This window comes from Acipenser ruthenus, chromosome 19 (assembly GCF_902713425.1).
Source record: "Acipenser ruthenus chromosome 19, fAciRut3.2 maternal haplotype, whole genome shotgun sequence".
Lineage (NCBI taxonomy): Eukaryota > Metazoa > Chordata > Actinopteri > Acipenseriformes > Acipenseridae > Acipenser > Acipenser ruthenus.
Genome location: NC_081207.1, coordinates 1,120,428 through 1,139,459, shown reverse-complemented (window position 1 = coordinate 1,139,459; position 19,032 = coordinate 1,120,428). Strand labels below are relative to the sequence as shown.

General features: G+C 39.5%; 1 protein-coding gene across 2 annotated transcripts in view; it reads right to left on the bottom strand.

Moving 5' to 3' along the window:
* Nucleotides 1–19,032, bottom strand: part of LOC117424070 (centrosomal protein of 112 kDa-like) — a 104,598-nt gene that overhangs the window by 82,329 nt on the left and 3,237 nt on the right. For both annotated transcript variants that reach the window (XM_034040104.3, XM_034040103.3), the window contains exons 5-8: nt 15,423–15,519; nt 14,692–14,769; nt 5,424–5,471; nt 5,203–5,280 (exon numbers count right to left, since the gene is read on the bottom strand). In XM_034040104.3, the coding sequence (XP_033895995.2) occupies nt 5,203–5,280; nt 5,424–5,471; nt 14,692–14,769; nt 15,423–15,519 (301 nt within the window). The remainder of the gene's footprint in view (nt 1–5,202; nt 5,281–5,423; nt 5,472–14,691; nt 14,770–15,422; nt 15,520–19,032) is intronic.

The window sequence follows — 19,032 nt, the reverse complement described above, 5'->3', positions numbered from 1 at the left end:
CAATAAGTCACAGCGCATTACATACAACGAAGAAAACAATTACAGTAATCGTCAGTAATCAAGGCGTATAAAATTCTTTGCGGCTGTGTTTCATGGGACTTGGCCTCCACCTGTGGAAGAGATTAACAGGAGCCCAGGCGAGCATCACCCTTCACCAGAACACAAGACACTTCCATTCCATTAGCTACGATCAGGCATGAAGTGGTTACGTCACTTTCCTTTAAATCTCCAGGAAGCTGCTTGGTATTAGTGGGTGGCACATGGAATGAGTGGAGGTGGGGTTCAAGAGAGCATATCATTGCTTTCTGTGAACATCTGCTTTTTATTTGACTCTCAAACCGAGCTCTGGAAACCAATCTTGCTGTTTTACTTCTTTGCTCTGCGGCCCTTTCATTCAAAGCCAGTGCAATTGCGATGTTGACAGTTTCTCAGAGATATTAAAATCTGCATTGTCAGGGCTCCTAAGAAATAAAGTACTATAAACCCCCTCCCCCGCCCCTGCCCAAATGATATATGCGTGACTATTGTTTTATGGTGCTGTGAGAACTATTGAAAAGTCACTGTTTGGGTGGGCTGGTTCTTTCCTTTTTCTACTTTGCTATCCATCTGTGGATAATAATATGCACACACACACCAAGTTGTCATGATTACTATATCTGAAAACACTGGTTGCATTTTAACTTTGCAGCCCCTATTACTTTCTTCAAGACAGGTTTGATTACCAGCATTTTAGGTTGTGCTGCTGTTAATGCGTCCGGCTGTACTGTAACATGACAGAGTAGATTTACCTACTCGCAGCTGGATCTTCCCTCAGTGACCCATGGCAAAATGAATGACTTATTGTCAGAAACAAGGTTGAGGAAAACATGTGACCTCTCACATCCCAACGAATATTTACTGCGGAGAAAGGCTGGGCGCCTCGGCAACAAAGGGCATGAAACAATGATGGGATCGCTTTCATCACAGGAGAGTTTTCTTACCCAAGATTGACTTCTCTTTCTCTTCAGGAAAGCTTGTTGTGAACCATTTTCATTTCACAGCAACCCAGTTACTACTGTGGGTCTCAAGCCTTTGCAATGCCCTCTGCTGAATATTCTCTGCCTGTCTATGCCCGTGGAGTGCTGGAGACCACTTGCACTGGAAATCAGAAGTATAGAGTGATGTTGTCTTATAAAGAAAGATACATCAAGTGAGTTATTTGTGGTTCCTTGCAACTGAAGCACTTCAATGTAACAGCCCTACTGCATGTGTAGAGAGCTGGTCTGTGTAGCACATGACAATGCCATGGACTGGTTGACCAACACTCGCTACCGCTATGAAACATCCATCAAAGCACAGAGAGAAGGGGGCACCTATGCAGTGTAGGCCTCTAAACTCCCCGGTCATGCCTTTCTCCGGTTAGTTGAGGGACAAAATAAAGTAGCACATTTTCTACTCATAATGACATGCAAATTGTACTGGAGCTACTTAAAATAACACAGGCACACACACACACACACACAGTGTCACTGATAATGAGAGAGAGGAGCCATATTTGTGGGGACTTCTCATCAACTCTCAATAGACAAAAATCCCACAGAGGGTGAAAGTCGACAACAAACTAAATATTTTGTCACTTTCTTTTTTAAAAAGGTGTTTTACAAAGTGGGGATGTCACCATAACATACTTTTTCTGGAGTTACTGTCTTTGTGGGGATGTTTTCTCAAGTTTTGTCTGCACATTGATAGTAATACCTGCCCACACACAGACACACACGCAGAGTGAAATGTACATACCCTCAAGATACCTTAATATTTATCCATACACAGACTCTCAAGACAGAAGACAACATGTTTACAGAACACTATTTTCCTCGCTGACTCCCAAAGGGAATGATTAACTCAGCCTATCTGTCCACATGCTCATGTTACCCCCCTGTATATTCCATCATTACAGTGACACGGGGAATCATTGTAATGATACAGCGAGTACTTCAAACACAGAGAGACCCAGAAAGACTCGTCACAGAGTCCAAAACGCTCTCAGAGTCAGGATTATTATTAGAGGAGACAAAACAACCTACAGCGCCAAACAGACATGTCGCTTCTCCCACGCAACTCCACTGGCTCCCGATCACCGCTCGCATCCAGTTCAAGACTCTTGTACTTGCCTACAGATGCCTTGACCAGACTGCACCCAGCTACCTCCAGACCCTCATCTCTCCCTACACCCCCACTCGACATCTCCGCTCTGCCTGCACTAGAAGACTGGCTCTACCTTCTCTACGCTCCCCTGCCTCCAGAGCCCGCTCCTTCTCCACCCTCGCCCCGCAGTGGTGGAATGACCTTCCTACAGATGTAAGGACTGCCCAGTCCCTGACCACATTCCGACACCTCCTTAAGACTAACCTCTTCAGACAGCACCTGTAGAACTCCTCTGTTTTTCCCCCGGGACACTTATCACCCTTCCTTAAATGCGCTTTACTTGCTCTTATCTGCCCCCTATTTTACTGCATTTAATCCTGTACTTCAGAGTACTGTAATCTGCCTAGTGTTTAATCTGTAGTATTTTGTATTTAATCATATCCTGATGTAACTATCACTGTTATCTGCTGTATTATTGAATTGTATTTTGTCACACTTGTACTTGCTTGAACCAAAGTCATTGTATTTAACTTGCTCTTAATTGTATTATTACTTGTACTGTGATACTTGAAATGTATTTGCTTACCATTGTAAGTCGCCCTGGATAAGGGCGTCTGCTAAGAAATAAATAATAATAATAATAATAATTTAAAAAATGTTAAAAAGGCAGGGCTGGTGGAGCCCAAAAGGTCAAGAGGACGTTCAGACACTGTTGAAGCCCATGAATATTTTAGCAAGCCAACGGCTGCAAGTCATCTGAAGGATCAGGTGCTACCGTTGGGCAGGCAGGTATTTATAATCTTCTACAGATGCAGGGTTTTTGTTTTCTTCCTTTGAATTAATTATTAGTGACCTTGGAAATACCGAACTCCATTCCTCGGCTGTGACCTCCAGCATTTCCATAGTTTTTTTTTTATGAAAACCTGTGGGACTGGATTATTAAAGACAGTAATTTAAAACAAAAAAGGGGCAAATCGATGGCGTGCTGCAGGGGTTCCAGAGGGGGTACGATGAGAGCGTTGAGAAAGAGGTTGAAATGATACCACGCTGTGCAAACAGAAGGCCTCTTGACTCCACTTTAAACCGCTTAATCAAAAAAGTAATATCCAACAAGAATGTCATGAAAAAGCAATTATCAGCAAATAAAGCAACCACCAAACTAATGGGCGACACCAAATCAAAGCAGGGCTACCCTCACTGAGTGCATCTTATCTGGGCTGATCAGTTTGTGAATGGCAAATGGAGCAAATTAGGTTTATGACAGTGGGGTCCTCTATTCAATTGCTCTCAACAGTGGAGGATCTTAATTCCACCGCCATTAAAATGCAAATGATGAACAGAGAGAAGTGCACTAAATAATCTCACTTGCAGTTACTAGTTGTCACTGAAGAGTCCTTTTTGAAGGATCCCCGTGATATAAGGATCCAACACTGTTCTGATCAATTGAATACAGCACAAAAATGCTCTTTACTTGAAAACAGCAGTTCAGTTTCCAGTTCACTGCTAACATCACAGGCCACATAACCCATCTTCTGTGTGATGTGCTGCGAGCATCAATGAGGTGAGAGGACAGTACTTCACTGAAACACAGTACCAGCACAAGACCAGAGGTCAGAAACACTACCCTTCATTATCACTTCCATTCTGCAAGATGGAACTAAGGGGTCACCCTTATGCTAACAAAATGCAAATACATGGAGGAACAGGACAACAAAGTCTTTCTAGAGCCAAGACCAGCGGATTACAGCACTGCAGCAGATGTTGGGACCCTCCACTCACGGGCAGTGGCAACAACTTGCAGCCAGCATCCTGTACCGTCCGTCCGTTTCTTAGATTTGGATCAGGCGATAGAACTATACACAAACAGTAAGAATTCAGTCATTCTTAGAATTCTTAGAGTTTCCTAGTAATCAAACACAATTAGATCTAACAGTAATCCATGTAAACTACAGTAATTTAATAATTTAGCTTCAGTAATTTCACGTAATGGTAATAAGTACTTATTGTATTTATCACATGGTAAATGAATAGCATGTAGTACCATGGGAAAATCATAGGAAAACAACTAAATTATCATGCAAAAATAGCATGGTAAACATTTATAATGGAGGCTGCAAGTCCACAGGCTGAATACTAACTAAACAAGCAAAACATTTTGGGGACAGATCACAAAAAGTTTGACAGCTTCAAAAGATATTCAGCTATTTCAAACAGGACACGAGTTCCTGTGAGTGACATGTCAGCCTGACTATAAACACTGTGTCATGTCTGGTGCTGAATACTTCTCAAAATGAAAGGATCTCAATATAAAAGAGCACTGGCTGCTATGAGCAGGGAGCATCTGTTAGAGGTAGGACACTGTACGTGTACTGCAGCACTGCAATGAGATTGACATGGGTCGGACACAGGTCTTAGTTCACTTCCTGCAAAATGCACTCCTTTCAAACCAACAATCCTGCTTGTCGTGCTTTGAAAAGCTCCATTATTAAACAAACTTTACTGTAGCTTAACCTTGAAAACTGCTAAATCTCATTTCTAACACTGAAAGCAATGCCCTCTTAACAGTTTCACTGTCCTCGTTTATCCACACACACAAAATCCGAAAAAATCAGTTTTCTACTGTAATGAAAAAAAAATAACAACAACATCCTGAAAAGCCTTTATGGTTTAAGAAAAGCGGCGCTGTGTGTCATTGATCAATTCAATACACCTACAGTACAGCCTGCTATATGAAGAAACCGTGAGTGCCCATTTGTTCTCCAGGAACACGGTGTGCCTTACTGTAATCTGCTTGATGAACTGACTGGCTAGTCCGCTCTGGAGGCCTGGGTTCGAATCTGGCTTCGGTCACGAGTGAAAAGTGTTTGGTGGCCTCCACTTAGCCTTCAGAAGATAATTGTCTAAGACAGAATCCGCCACACAATTTAAATCATTTTTTTGGTTAAAAGAAAGAAAAACAACATTGGGAAAGGATTAAATCAAAGATTACCATTTTGCCTTGCTTCCTCCTGTTATCTAAAGGTATAGCCTGGGCGCTGAAGTTCACACACTGCAATAACGCAGCCCTATTATTCTTACCTCTTTCTCATGCATGTGAACTGGAGTCTGGTCATCATAGAAGGTGCTATTTTTTCCCAGGCTCGTTTTGAGAGAAATCTATTAAAAGGAGAAAGATCAGGTTAAAGGATCAAAGCCAACACCTAGAGAAGAATCATATTCAACTGGAAAAGCATTGCCATAATTATCAAAGGCAGGCTATGGACTGCATGCCCACTGTGGCCAGGGAACTTAACACCTACCGGGGACAGGGGTATAGGGTTCTCCCTCAAGTACCTGGGGTTTTCAATCTGAAAAAAACAAAACAATGCAACAAATCCTTATTGATCATTATGGCGGAAGACTCCCCATCTCCCCCTCCCCTTTATTTCTCATAAACAATGCTGAATAACTTCAAAGAGTAACACTAATACACAGTCTTTCATCTGCCTGAACTGTTTATCTAAAGAATATCCCAGGCCACCTCTGTGTATTGTACGATGCTGCTTTGTTTTCTGCTTCGCTAACAAAGGCAACCTGGAAATGATGGAAAGCCATTTAAAGAGCAAAGTGGATTAAACACTTATAAATAAGCCTTTAAAAAAAAAAAAAAAATTCTTAAGGGGACACAGTATGTATACGCCTCTGATCTACACAAAACGGGACTCATCGGACTTCCTGTACTTGTCAAATGCACAACACTAAAGGAGGCAGGGATTAAAATGTGAATCCTGCGTTTAAAAAGTGACAGGAAACAATGTCAATTTCCTTGTTAGTCTTCACACCGCTGTTTCCATCTTTAAGCCAGTTAAACTTCTTGCCCTGCGTTGTGTGTTTTTTTTTTATTTTCCGTGCCATTATAGTGAAGTACATGTCTAGTTCATTGTGATAAAAGTCAGACACAAGCACACCACTCAAAACGCATTTGAAAAAAAGCTAGAGTCATACAATAGTTCAGAGTAAAACATCTGTGTTTCGAGCTATACATCAAGAACTATATATCAATGTAGACCACACAAATACAACTTAAAAATAAAGATTTAACAGTTAAAGTGTGATGAACGATGTATGTATTTAGAATATAAATGGGATGTGGTGGCTAATTGCTAACCTAACTGTTCTTACGTGAACATTTATTGTGTATGATGAGGCGCTGTGATGCTGTCTCTATTATAATAATCTATAAACAGCAGTGGAACTAAATACAGGCATCCTAAAATATATACATCTGATTTCTGTTGTGCTTTTAATAACGGGGGTGAATACGTCACCCAGGACTGGAGTGCAAAACATCAGCAGGATATGATTCTGTTAAATATTATAAATACTTCTATATTAACCCTTTAAGGTGCAAGAGACAGAAGTGTCCCACAAATACAAATAATGCTAACTTTTTTACTTTTGCAATACAGTGCACGAGACAGGGTTTCAAATGTACTGACAGGTTGGATCTGGTCATCCAGATTGTGATATCTGAGTCATTCGAAAATGTATTTGAAGAAACCATTTAACTGCTCAATTCCTTGTGTAACTTAAGGGGTTAAATAGTACCTCTGTCGTTGGGATTAGGGTACATTCGCTTCTTTTCTGTTTTCTAGAACCAACGTAACTGAGCCTTCCATGGTCCACAACATCAATACAAAGGAGTTTTTTTTTTTTTTTACCTTGAAGACTCAGATTTATTAAAAGGTGTTCCCGAATTCTGGAATCTCTTCAGATTTATTTTAAAAAGCTGATGTGCTATATGTGTTCCTGCGTCTGTTTCTCTGAATACTTTATAAGGCCGTGGCAACATTATCCATGTATCTGGTGACTGTATAACACCAACCAGATGTCCTTTGAAGTCGAATGTTCCCACTTTGTAGCCAGCAACAAATAACATGTGCTTTTATTACACGGTAAACATGCGATGCTTCAACATTTTCTTCTTTCTTTTAAGTTGTTCTTGTACAAAACGTCTTGCAGTCTGTGATCCCACACGATCCCAGAGTCGAGTTACCACTAGAAAGACAGGCTCTGAAATAGCCGTGACCACATTTAAAAGTCAAAATATTTTTAAAAAATCGACAACTCATTACCATGTGGCAATACGGGCATTTTCTAAAACACACAAACACAATCTCAGTAAATATGTCATCCACCACAAACCATTTCAGCAAGCAATAATGAATCAAAATAACATTTATATAAAGCAAATTCACATACAGTACTGCCAACAGAACAGAAAGTTAAACTTCATTGTACTCTTGTTCACTGAACACTGCATTCATCTTCAGAATTAAGACAGCATTGCAACTAAATGTAATAATATTAATACATTGTATTTAAACACACACAGGACTTAAAGATCCCCTTTTTGACAACTCCCATTAAAATCAGCTATTGTTGTGAGTACCGAGTTATGCCACTGCAGAGAGAGAATTATAAGACAGCATTTTACAGGACATTTGATTTTTTTTTTTTACTCTAAAGTGTAATGATTTTTTTAAATTTGCATCTACAGTGTGCCACAATACCTGTTACAAACACAGAGGGCATCACGATGATGTCAATACCAAGCACAGACACGATTAGCCATGTCTCTCTGGTGCTCATCCATAAGTTGAGCGCGATTGTCAAGCAGGGGCCTGTGTCAGTGCAAATATAAACTGTGTGCTCTTAATGTGGCTCACAGCATGTGAATGACGTTATAATGTTCCCGTCATGTTCAGGGTATTACAGAGATCAGCAGATGTCAGGGTTTCTTTCATCCCATTCTCACAACATGAAAGTGACGAGCTTCATTATCATGGTAAAACCCTATTAAAATTGTGTACACAATCCCTGTACAGGACATCTGCAAAGTACTCTCCCATCCTCCCCAGCAGACTCATCACACAAACAGAGGCTTTTAAAGGAGTCAATGATTTACTGTTAGCGGACCACTTAGAATAAGCCAGTGGAATCAGATCAGAAGAGTCCATTACATCCGAATGTATCCGATTCATCTACTGAAAAACAGGAGGCAGGGAATGGCTGTCCGATTTCAATGTAACCAAAAGGTAATGGAGCTTTAAGCAATCATATTAGAATCCCTTCTTCATGCTTTAATTTTTGGCTTTATCTTTTTCTAGGCTACGAGAATTACATAAATTATTCTGGTGTTTCTAAAGCTACACGCATCCCTATTAAAATGAATCTGCTGGTGAGGCAAATGCAAGAACAGAAGATGTTGATTTATTTTATGTATTCTTAACAATCATTAATCACATATATATATATATATATATATATATATATATATATATATATATATATATATACACACATACACAGTGCCGTGCATAAGTATTCACCCCCCTTGGACTTTTCCACATTTTGTAGTGTTACAACCTGGAATTAAAATGGATTTAATTGGGATTTTTATCATTTGATTTACACAACATACTTAACACTTTGAAGGTGCAAAATATTTTTTATTGTGACAAAAGTTAATTAAACAAAAACAAAGACATTTGTTAGTTGTATAAGTATTCACCCCCCTGAGTCAATACTTGGTAGAAGCACCTTTGGCAGCAATTACAGCTGTGAGTCTTTTTGGGTAAGTCTCTACCAGCTTTGCACATCTGGATCCTGCAATTTTTGCCCATTCTTCTTGGCAAAATTGCTCAAGCTCTGTCAAGTTCGATGGGGACCATGGGTGAACAGCAATTTTCAAGTCTTGCCACAGATTCTCAATCGGATTGAGGTCTGGGCTTTGACTGGGCCATTCTAAGACATTCAGGTTCTTGTTTTTAAACCACTCCAGTGTAGCTTTGGCTGTGTGTTTAGGGTCATTGTCCTGCTGGAAGGTGAACCTCCGCCCCAGTCCCAGGTCTCTTGCAGACTGAAACAGGTTTTCCTCTAGAATTTCCCTGTATTTGGCTCCATCCATCTTGCCCTCAATCCTGACCAGTTTCCCAGTCCCTGCTGATGAAAAGCATCCCCATAACATGATGCTGCCACCACCATGCTTCACCGTGGGGATGGTGTTCTCAGGGTGATGAGCAGTGTTGGCTTTGCGCCACACCTAGCGTTTTGCGCTAAGGCCAAAAAGTTCAATTTTGGTCTCATCAGACCAGAGAACCTTTTTCCACATGTTTGCTGTGTCTCCCATATGTCTTTTGGCAAAATCCAAACGGGATTTGATATGGGTTTTTTTCAGCAATGGCTTTCTTCTCGCCACTCTTCCATAAAGCCCAGCTTTGTGGAGCGTCCGGGTTATACTTGTCCCATGGACGATTTCTTCCATCTCGGCTGTGGATCTCTCCAGCTCCTTCAGAGTTACCATTGGCCTCTTGGTTGCTTCTCTGACGAATGCCCTCCTTACCTGGTCACTGAGTTTTGGTGGACGGCCTTCTCTAGGCAGAGTCGCGGTTGTACCATATTCTTTCCATTTGTTAATAATGGATTTAACGGTGCTCCAGGGGATGTTCAAAGTTTGGGATATTTTTTTATAACCCAACTCTGATTGGTGCTTCTCCAGAACTTTATCCCGGACTTGTTTTGATAGCTCCTTGGTCTTCATGCTGCTGTTTGTTTAGATATGCTCTCTAACAAACTCTGGGGCTTTCCAGAAACAGGTGTATTTAATCTGAGATCATGTGACACTTTAATTGCACACAGGTGGACCCCATTCAACTAACTATGTGACTTTTGAAGGCAATTGGTTGCACCAGAGCTTATTTAGGGGTGTCACAGCAAAGGGGGTGAATACTTATGCAATCAAGACTTTTCAGTTTTTTACTTGTAAATAATTTTGAAAAATATGTAGATTTTTTTTCCCACTTCGACATTATGGACTATTTTGTGTAGATCAGTGACAAAAAATCCTAATTAAATCCATTTTAATTCCAGGTTGTAACACTACAAAATGTGGAAAAGTCCAAGGGGGGTGAATACTTATGCAAGGCACTGTATATATAGACAGTACTGAATTTATTGCAAAATAATGCTTTGTTTGGCCATAATGCATTATTTAAAATGATGTCCAGATGTCACGTTCCGGCATATGTAATCGCTCATCGTAGATTGTTTGCATGCTTGTGTGACACTAAAATGTAGATTCAAGTGTACTGTAAATACAATGCACACCATCTGTATACTCAGAACAGAGCAGCTTTGTGTTGCAACTCTTATATAGCACACTAGTACTGTATGTAGTATAAACATACGTATACAGACTGCACTGACTGTTACTTTGTGTTTGTTTATCATAGTAAAGCTAACTACAGTAGTAATTATCCATTGCTGGCACCAGAAGTTGACTTCTGCTGGCTTGTGCCATATTGCATAGCAAGTTTCAGAAACAAAATCGATAACTAGAATATTATACCTTATATTTTACACAGCCTTTACTTGTAAAAGAGTGAGCATTGTATTCCAAATACAGTACTTTGTTTCTGTGCATCACATTTTTCCAATCACTATTGAGCAATGCATAGGCTACTAAGCCACTGTGAAAGTGTAGTAATGTTCTCATAGGAGAATTGATTTTCTTGTTTTTATATACCTTAAAAAGTCTAAAACAGTCACTTCAGGTGGGATTCAAATGAGATGCTACACAATAATTCCTGGTTATTGTTACTGAATCAAACACAGGTTTGTCATGTCCTTTCATAAACGAGAATGTTGGGGGCTCCCGAGTGGCGCATCCAGTAAAGGCACTCCGCGTGGAGTGCAGGATGCGCCCTATAGCCTGGAGATCGCAGGTTCGAATCCAGGCTATGTCACTGCCGACTGTGACCGGGGGTTCCTAGGGGGCGGCGCACAATTGGCAGGGAGGGATTAGGTCGGCAGGGGAATCCACGCTTCACCGCGCACCAGCGACCTCTGTGGCCGATAGGGTGCCTGCGGTTCTGCAGTGGAGCTATCAGATCTGTGTTGTCCTCCGGCACTATAGGTCTGGTGGCCTCGCTGTGGATCCGCAGTGCGAAAAATGATGGATTGGCAGGAACACGTTTCGGAGAACGAGTGTTCCAGCCGCCGTTTCCCGAGTCGCCAGGGGGTTGCAGCGGTGAACAGGGATACAAATAACAATTGGGCATTCCAAATTGGGGAGAAAACCAGGGTAAAAAAATAAAAAAAAGAAAGAAAGAAAGAAAGAAATAAACGAGAATGTTACACGAGAATAGCAAATTGAAGTGTACTAAAGGAGAAACCTAGGTCAGAAAGAAAGGAATCAATTTGTTCTTCTGCAAAAACAAAAAATAAAAACTGTTCCTGAATACGGATTTCATTGCTAGAGTTCACTGCAGCAGCACCCTTAAAAGCATTTCAACCCTGATGCTGTGCAAGGATGCATGCATTCTGACAGACAGACCACTCCCAGATCACTCCTACACAAACACATTAGAGGTGCAGAAGGGATTAAGAGAGAAAAAAAAGAAAAGATTTCACTTATGTCAAATGAATTATCAAAAGAAAAAAATAACATTTCAGAAGAGAAAAAAAAGTTGAGAGATAAGCAAGCGGTCATGGAACAAATGTTAGCATCAGCATCATCAGATTTAATCTCAATCAAAGACATTAACCGTGTCACTGTTATCTACAAAGACGCAACAGGAACATTTGACTTTTGAACATTTACAAGGGAGTGTACACGGCGTACCATTAAAAAAAAAAGACTTCGATGCCAAGGTGCAAACTGTTTACATCAATATGAAAACAGCTGGTTAGAATCCAGGTGATGAATAAAGGACCTGGTCCTTTCAACTCTTATGACACCTGCAAAAAGAGATCCAAGCAACTTTCCAACCACACAATTGAAATGTAATAAAGTTCTCATACCACTAATGGAAAGATCAAATCGCTGCACATCACTGAAGCCTTGCTTTAATTGTTTAAGTATAGGATAGGTAGTGACAGACACTTAAATATCTTGTTTCTGATTCAACGACTGACATCAGAGGTGGAAACAAACACCTATCCAACAAACACCGCAGCACAGAAAACAGCATTCGATTTGTGTTCAACATTACAGGAAGGTACTGGAGTCCCTGAAAGTACATATACATTTACACATAACACTGCCTGTAACACAAGAGCCATGATTTAAAAGCAATCATTTTCCGGACTTCTATTACTGCAGCCGGTTTACAGGAAAACACAAAAGAATGACAAAACAACCTGGTGTGTGCAAAAATACCCTTTTTAATCTCAATAAGCCCTTGTTTCACTTGTCAATACTGGGATTAAACCAAAATACACATCTTTTACTTGCCGAAGATGCCATTGTTTTATGACTAATCTCATTTTCATAAACACAGGATAGACAACTCAGTGAATCCTGAGGGATACCTGCAGCCCCGGATAGTTTTTTTTACTTGCTATATCGGATTGTAATATCGAAGTGTGTATCGTTTGTATTGGGTACAAGACCAAATACACAACAGAGCTCACTGTAGATCACCAAATGGTTCTTGATGGAAGAATAAGTAGTCAAGCTTTATTTTAAGGGACTTTTTTTGTTTATTAACTGTTAACAAACAGTCAATAAACATGTTAATGTACATTATTTATTTTCTGTTAACTTTTAGTAAATAATATAAGGGCAGCAGTGTGGAGTAGTGGTTCGGGCTCTGGACTCTTGACCGGAGGGTCATGGGTTCAATCCCAGGTGGGGGACACTGCTGCTGTACCCTTGAGCAAGGTACTTTACCTAGATTGCTCCAGTAAAAACCCAACTGTATAAATGGGTAATTGTATGTAAAAATAATGTGATATCTTGTAACAATTGTAAGTCACCCTGGATAAGGGTGTCTGCTAAGAAATAAATAAAATAATTAATATACAATAGCCAGCTAAAACTGCAAACACCAGAGCTCTATGGATGATCAATACCCAGTCGATCATATGCTTGAAATTGGTTCAGCTTGTTACTGTAGTAATGTTTAGCCAATTAAATCAGGTTTTTATTAACCCTTAGCTAAAAATTAACAATGTTTAACAAAAAAACAGCCCTTACAATAAAGCGTTACCGAATAAGTATGTTTTATAGTTGGTATCGATACAAACTCTCTGTATCTCATTTCCCGTGTGTCTTTTAACAAAACAGTCCATCATTAAATGATCATTTGATCTTATTTTGGATTGTACAATTAGCCAATCAGGACGCTCCCTATCGTACCAGGATCCGCATATCACAATACGTATCGTGAGATTAGTGTCGAGTTACACCTCTACTCATCTGATTAGTGACAGTACTGTTTCAACACGAAACAACTACTTCAAAACAATCAGTGATTCCTTTTTTAAACTAAGTGGATTCGCACCTCAATGTACTTTCCCTTTGGAAAAACAAACAAGCTCAGGAATTGCTTCAGTTAATTCCCAGCATGATCTTCCAAATATGCTTAGCTATAGAGGACTCAATTAGACCCTTGAAAGGAAATGTTTCAGTATTATTATTATTACTGGGTTTCATCTGGGTTTTTTGTAATTACTTGTCTCCAGGGGTAAACCTGCCAGACCTAGTAGTTTTATGTTTTTTAGCCTTTAATATACCGTACCTTTGAACTTTCTAACAGCAGGCTTACGGTTTTGAAATGAAGGGTCAGCCCCAGTTATATACCTCAAAAGATCACAGAGAGGACTCTCTCAAAGTATAAAAAAGCTGTAATGGTGCAAATCTTCACGTTCACATCTGATGCACTGCGAGATTGTTCCTGCATCCATAAGTGCATAGAGGGGCAAGGAAAATCAGGGCAGGACTTATCTAAATTCAGACAGAAGACACTCCAGACAGAGATAAGAGCCAGCCAACCACATTTCAAATTGCTGCTACATTAAGTTTACATAAGTCTATCCAGCCCACTGCTGAGATTTTATCACAATCAAACGGTTTTTCCTCTTGGTATCTTTCTTTTCACAAAAGCCATGCTGGTGTCTCCTGAGTGTAAATCATTTTGTGTCCAAACGTAGCATCTGATGGCTTCAAGCGTTTCACAGAAGTCAGCGAGGATGCTTTTTCGATCTCTTGGTGTCTTTCTGAAGGCTGTGGACTGCCAGCTCCAGAAGATGTGCTTTGGATGACACCCTTGCTATTTATTCACAGAGATCGTTTCAGAGTTGAAAGGCCAGTACAGTAACCTCCTGCGCAAACTGAAACCCTTTTCCTTCTTTAGTCTGTATTGTAAAGATGCACCCTGTTTTATTTTCTTTCTCTCGATTTCTGTACAGAAACAGCAGCCTGTTACAAGGCACAGCTAGGGGTCACTGTCAAGCGCTCCAAGACCACTCGCAAGTTCAAAACGCTTAATCAGAATTCGTAGAGAAACTTCAAAGCAACTTAGTCAAGATGTCTACTTCACTTCGTTTCTTAAAATCCATTGCTGTTTCGGTATCCGAAACTTAATACTGCATGCAATTATTATTACCGGTGTTGTGCGTGTTTTTTTTTTTAAAAAACCTTCTTTTATTAAGCAGCACTCTTGTTTTCCCAAGGAGGCTATTTCAGAATAAAACAAAAATGTGAAACATGTCAAGAAACAATGTGAAAAATTCCACTCCTACCCCGAGGTTCCAGCTGTTCAGACGGGCTTCAAGGTCACTGTCGTCAAGGGAGGTTACAAGTCTCCTCTGCCCATCATTCTGAAATCCAATGAGGAAAGTCATTTTAAATCACCGCTGCAGAAGACGACACTTCAGACTGCTTAGGCCATTGGCTTTTTGATCTTTAATTGAACGCATCGCCAGCCAGTCAAGAGTGGAATGTCTGAGTAATATTGAGAAGTAACAGCTCAGATCCAACACATGGGAGCCACATCTTCCAGCCTAGAAAAATCCCAAACTCACTCCCAGGACACCGCACTGAGCTAGACCTTTACCCTTTCCTCTTTAAAATCAATTCCCAATTCCAATTCCAGTTCCTTCAAATGAGCTGGATGTTTTAGAGATGTAATAATTGTTGCGATTGTTCCCACCCCCCTTCATGAATGTTCAATATACAAGGTTTAATAAAGGCAGAACTATTTGGATTTTCATCAATCCTACTGCATAGCAGTTTCACCCATTCCAGGTTTTACTACGTGCCTGATCAGCAAGGGAAGTCTTGCTAAACTCATAGTAAAACCAGGAATGGATCATACTGCTATGGAACAGGAGTGTTATTTCCATCCCGGCAATACAGCACATATCTAGTTGTGGAAATAATAAAAAGCAGCAAAGATTACAAAGGGTGCACATTTTTATTTTTAAATGTCTTTAGGTTCTTTTATCAGGGGATGGGGAAGGGGAGAACTTACAGCCTGTTGAGCCACGTGGTTTTTTTCATCCGATCTGTGCGTCAAAATATTGGAACGTGCTTGCGATGCTAACTTCTCACTGTACGTGTGTCTCCTCCTGTAGTCAATACACAGAATAATAAGCATCAGAATTTCAGGAATTCAATTTAAACATGAAAATAAGGGTACTGACATTGATCTTTTTTATAGGATACTGTACACACTGTATATGTGGCCATGAAGTAAAAAAAAACAAGTCAAATCAAGTGTACAAAAATAGAATCTCAAAAAAAAAAAAAAAAGAAAAAAAAGTTTCAGATTAATCCAGAAACCAGTTTTAAATTGATCTTGTCTACAGTTAATATAAAATACAGTTTTCAGAATACACAGTGTGTGTGTGTTGTGTCCACATGTACATTACATTTCTGATTTAAAAAAAAAAACAACTAAAACTCAGTCACAGTGTAAAGGTAATCCTCCGTGGCTGCCAAATATATATTTAAAACAAAACACAAGAATCCTGGAGCATCCCAGGCAAAAAGTGTTTGTAGTTCAGTTTCGACAGGCACAGCTAATTTGTTTTAGTACCTAATTACAAATATTCATTTGAGTTAATTGCATGCCCGCAAAACTGGCGTTAACTGATTTAAATAATCTCAGTTAGATGACTGTCATGCAAATGGCGGTCTACAAAACAATACAATGTAACCATTTTTAAGGCCTTGATAGTAATTGTATACAATGAATCTCTGCAAGCTAAACTCTGATCTGCACTACGTACTATATAGAGCTATACTTTATAACATTATCTCATTACCACAGATGGCAGACCGATATTCCAGCACACATGCAGACATATATGTATACTGGACAAAACAGACACAACACTACAAATGATCTTTATGGCTCAAGAGATAATTGCCCATTAAGAAAATCTTTACAACGACACCAACACACAAGACTTTGTGTTCCACCACAGGGGAATTATACTGGAACGTCACTTTTAAATCTATCCTCACATATCCTCAGCTGTTGGCTTAGGGTAATCGAATGAGATGTGCCTACAGTTTGAGCCTGCAAAGATCAAAAGGGAAGGACAGTCAAGACTTCCTAAGGAGGAATGAGGTGCTGCTGCACTGATTAAAGGAAACTGACAGGAATCTCTATTTACTTAACCTGCTGATGGACTGATAGACCATTTACAAAGCGGCACTGGAGGCCGTCACAGATCAGATCCATCACCTTGTTTCCAAGTGAAAGGCTCAATTCAGCAGGGATCTGGGGAGCTGTGGATGTCACACTCATTTTGCACCATCAGGACTTCAAGCAGGAGATTAGCTCACAATTCATAAGATTATTATCTGATAGCTAACTTAGCAGAAAGGCAGATCTTGCACTATGCAAAAATAAAATACTGAATTAGCAATGTCCATAATATAACAAAATGAATGAGCTTGTTTTAAATCTCAAATTATTCAGTTTACTAATGTCCTAGCACAATAAACAGTAAGTCAAATAGGACTGGCATGCATTTAAAGTATAGTCTATGAGCAGACTCCTGTACTAGTTACATTCAGCACGTAAGCAACATCTAGGGACCATGTAATAGTAGATACACTCTACTGGTTTACAGACCACCCCCTCAAAGCACAACTTTGTAATATTTCCATTGATCACTTTCCCATGAAAATCTCTTGCTACAGAGACTCTGCAAGTAAAGATCGCCACCCGTTGGTCGTCCGAGGAGCTTTCAATGCTGCAACTCCTTAAAGAAAACGTCAAGAAGGTTCAAGTCAAACATTGTCAGGAGAAGGAATAAAGCGTCTGGGACTACCCAAGGAGCTATAGCTGACAAGCGACCTACAGCTGACAAAAGCTGCATTTTAACATTTTAATATTGGTTTGTTATTAAGGTTTTGCCAAGTGATAAAATTCAAGTTTGCATTGATTTTTTTACAGTGCTATCTGATGTTAATACAAAGATCAACACTGTTAATAAGTTGATCCACCTCCAGGTCAGGGAGTATTTGCTGCATGTGGATACCTGCCCAGTGTTATGATTGTACGGATAACCAGATCTTTAAATGTGCAAATGCTTACTAACCACACAAACTTTAGTACCTTCACATTGGATAAAACAGAAACTCAAAAGGGTGAATTCAAAGAAAGGTGCCCAAGAGCTTCTAGTGATCAGTTCACAAATACAGTGGCGTCATAGCTTTTTTTTTTTTTTAACACATTAAACATTCTTGGGATGAGCAATTAACTTAGAAACAAATTTCTTGCAACTGGATGAAAAAAGCCTTTGATAATCTGTACTAGTGGTTTTATAAAGTGATGAGACAGTGGGGTCTGAAAAGGAAAAAAGAAAATAATTTTAAGATTAAAAACAATATTTCAAAGGGAGGCTTGAAATAGCTGTAAAATTTATGAGACAGCAACAAACTACAGTTCCATAAGATAATAAATAATTCAACAGAAAAACACACATGGCAACTACTTGAAAACTCAGTTAATCTTTTCATCCCTGCTAGCACAGAAGAAAAAAAGAGGAAGATATCAACGAACGCTAGAACAAACTAACAGTTGAATTGTTTCAGACGCGGGAATCAGATCTTAGGAATTTTCTTCAGTACTTCTTTGATGCGCCAGGTCAAGTTCAAGATGAAAGTTCAGACAACTTCACAAGATTATGCAAGTGCTGAGAGGGCACAAAGTTATTGTAGTTCTGTGCTGTGATTTTTATAGCCTTCTGCACGTCCAAATAAGGCAAAAACCACACACATTAAATCTGTAGTGAAACCAGACCGTTTATACAATTGCCTTCTTTTGGCTAAAAAAAATAATATATGCATTTTAAGATAGAGAACAATAACATTGTTGATGGACAGCGAAATCCAAAAAGTAATGAATTCAAGAACATACAGTCCATCCCCTGCCACATCTGTAGCAATCTATCAGTATCGTGCATAAGCAGATAACCATGACCCTACATCCACTGTATTTGCATGTAAAGAATGTGACACGCACAGATTTGTTCTCTTTTCACCAGACTGACATGTATTTAAACTGTAGTTAATCAAGCCCTGCTCTCTGCTGGAACTACCCTCCAGAGTTCACTACATTCAGAATTAATGTAAACCAGGAACATCAACTAACTCACCCATCACAAAAAAAACCCCCAAAAAACCAGTGCATCTCCCCACCTATTGAACCCATTACTACATTACAACATATGTATATACACTAACACCACCTGCTGGACATGTCAATTATTACAGCTAATTCTGTGACTAATAATAAAAATAGAATGGCTACACATCTAATACAAATCTCATAAAAGGACAGGACTCATCTCAACTATTAAATAAACTATTTGCCCATTAAAACTACACAGAATCTGTGCTGCTCTGCACAATTTAAAACAAATCGTTTACTAATTCAGAAATATTAAAGCTATCCTAAACATGTTCCAGACAAAAGAGCAACATAGATCCCATGCACAGATGAAGACAGAAGATTAAGCTACATTAAATAATACATTAAAGGGCCATTTGTTTCTTGAAATTGCCAGTATGGATATTAAATAATGTCTCTCTTTATAATGCTAATTCAGAAATATGGCTATTGA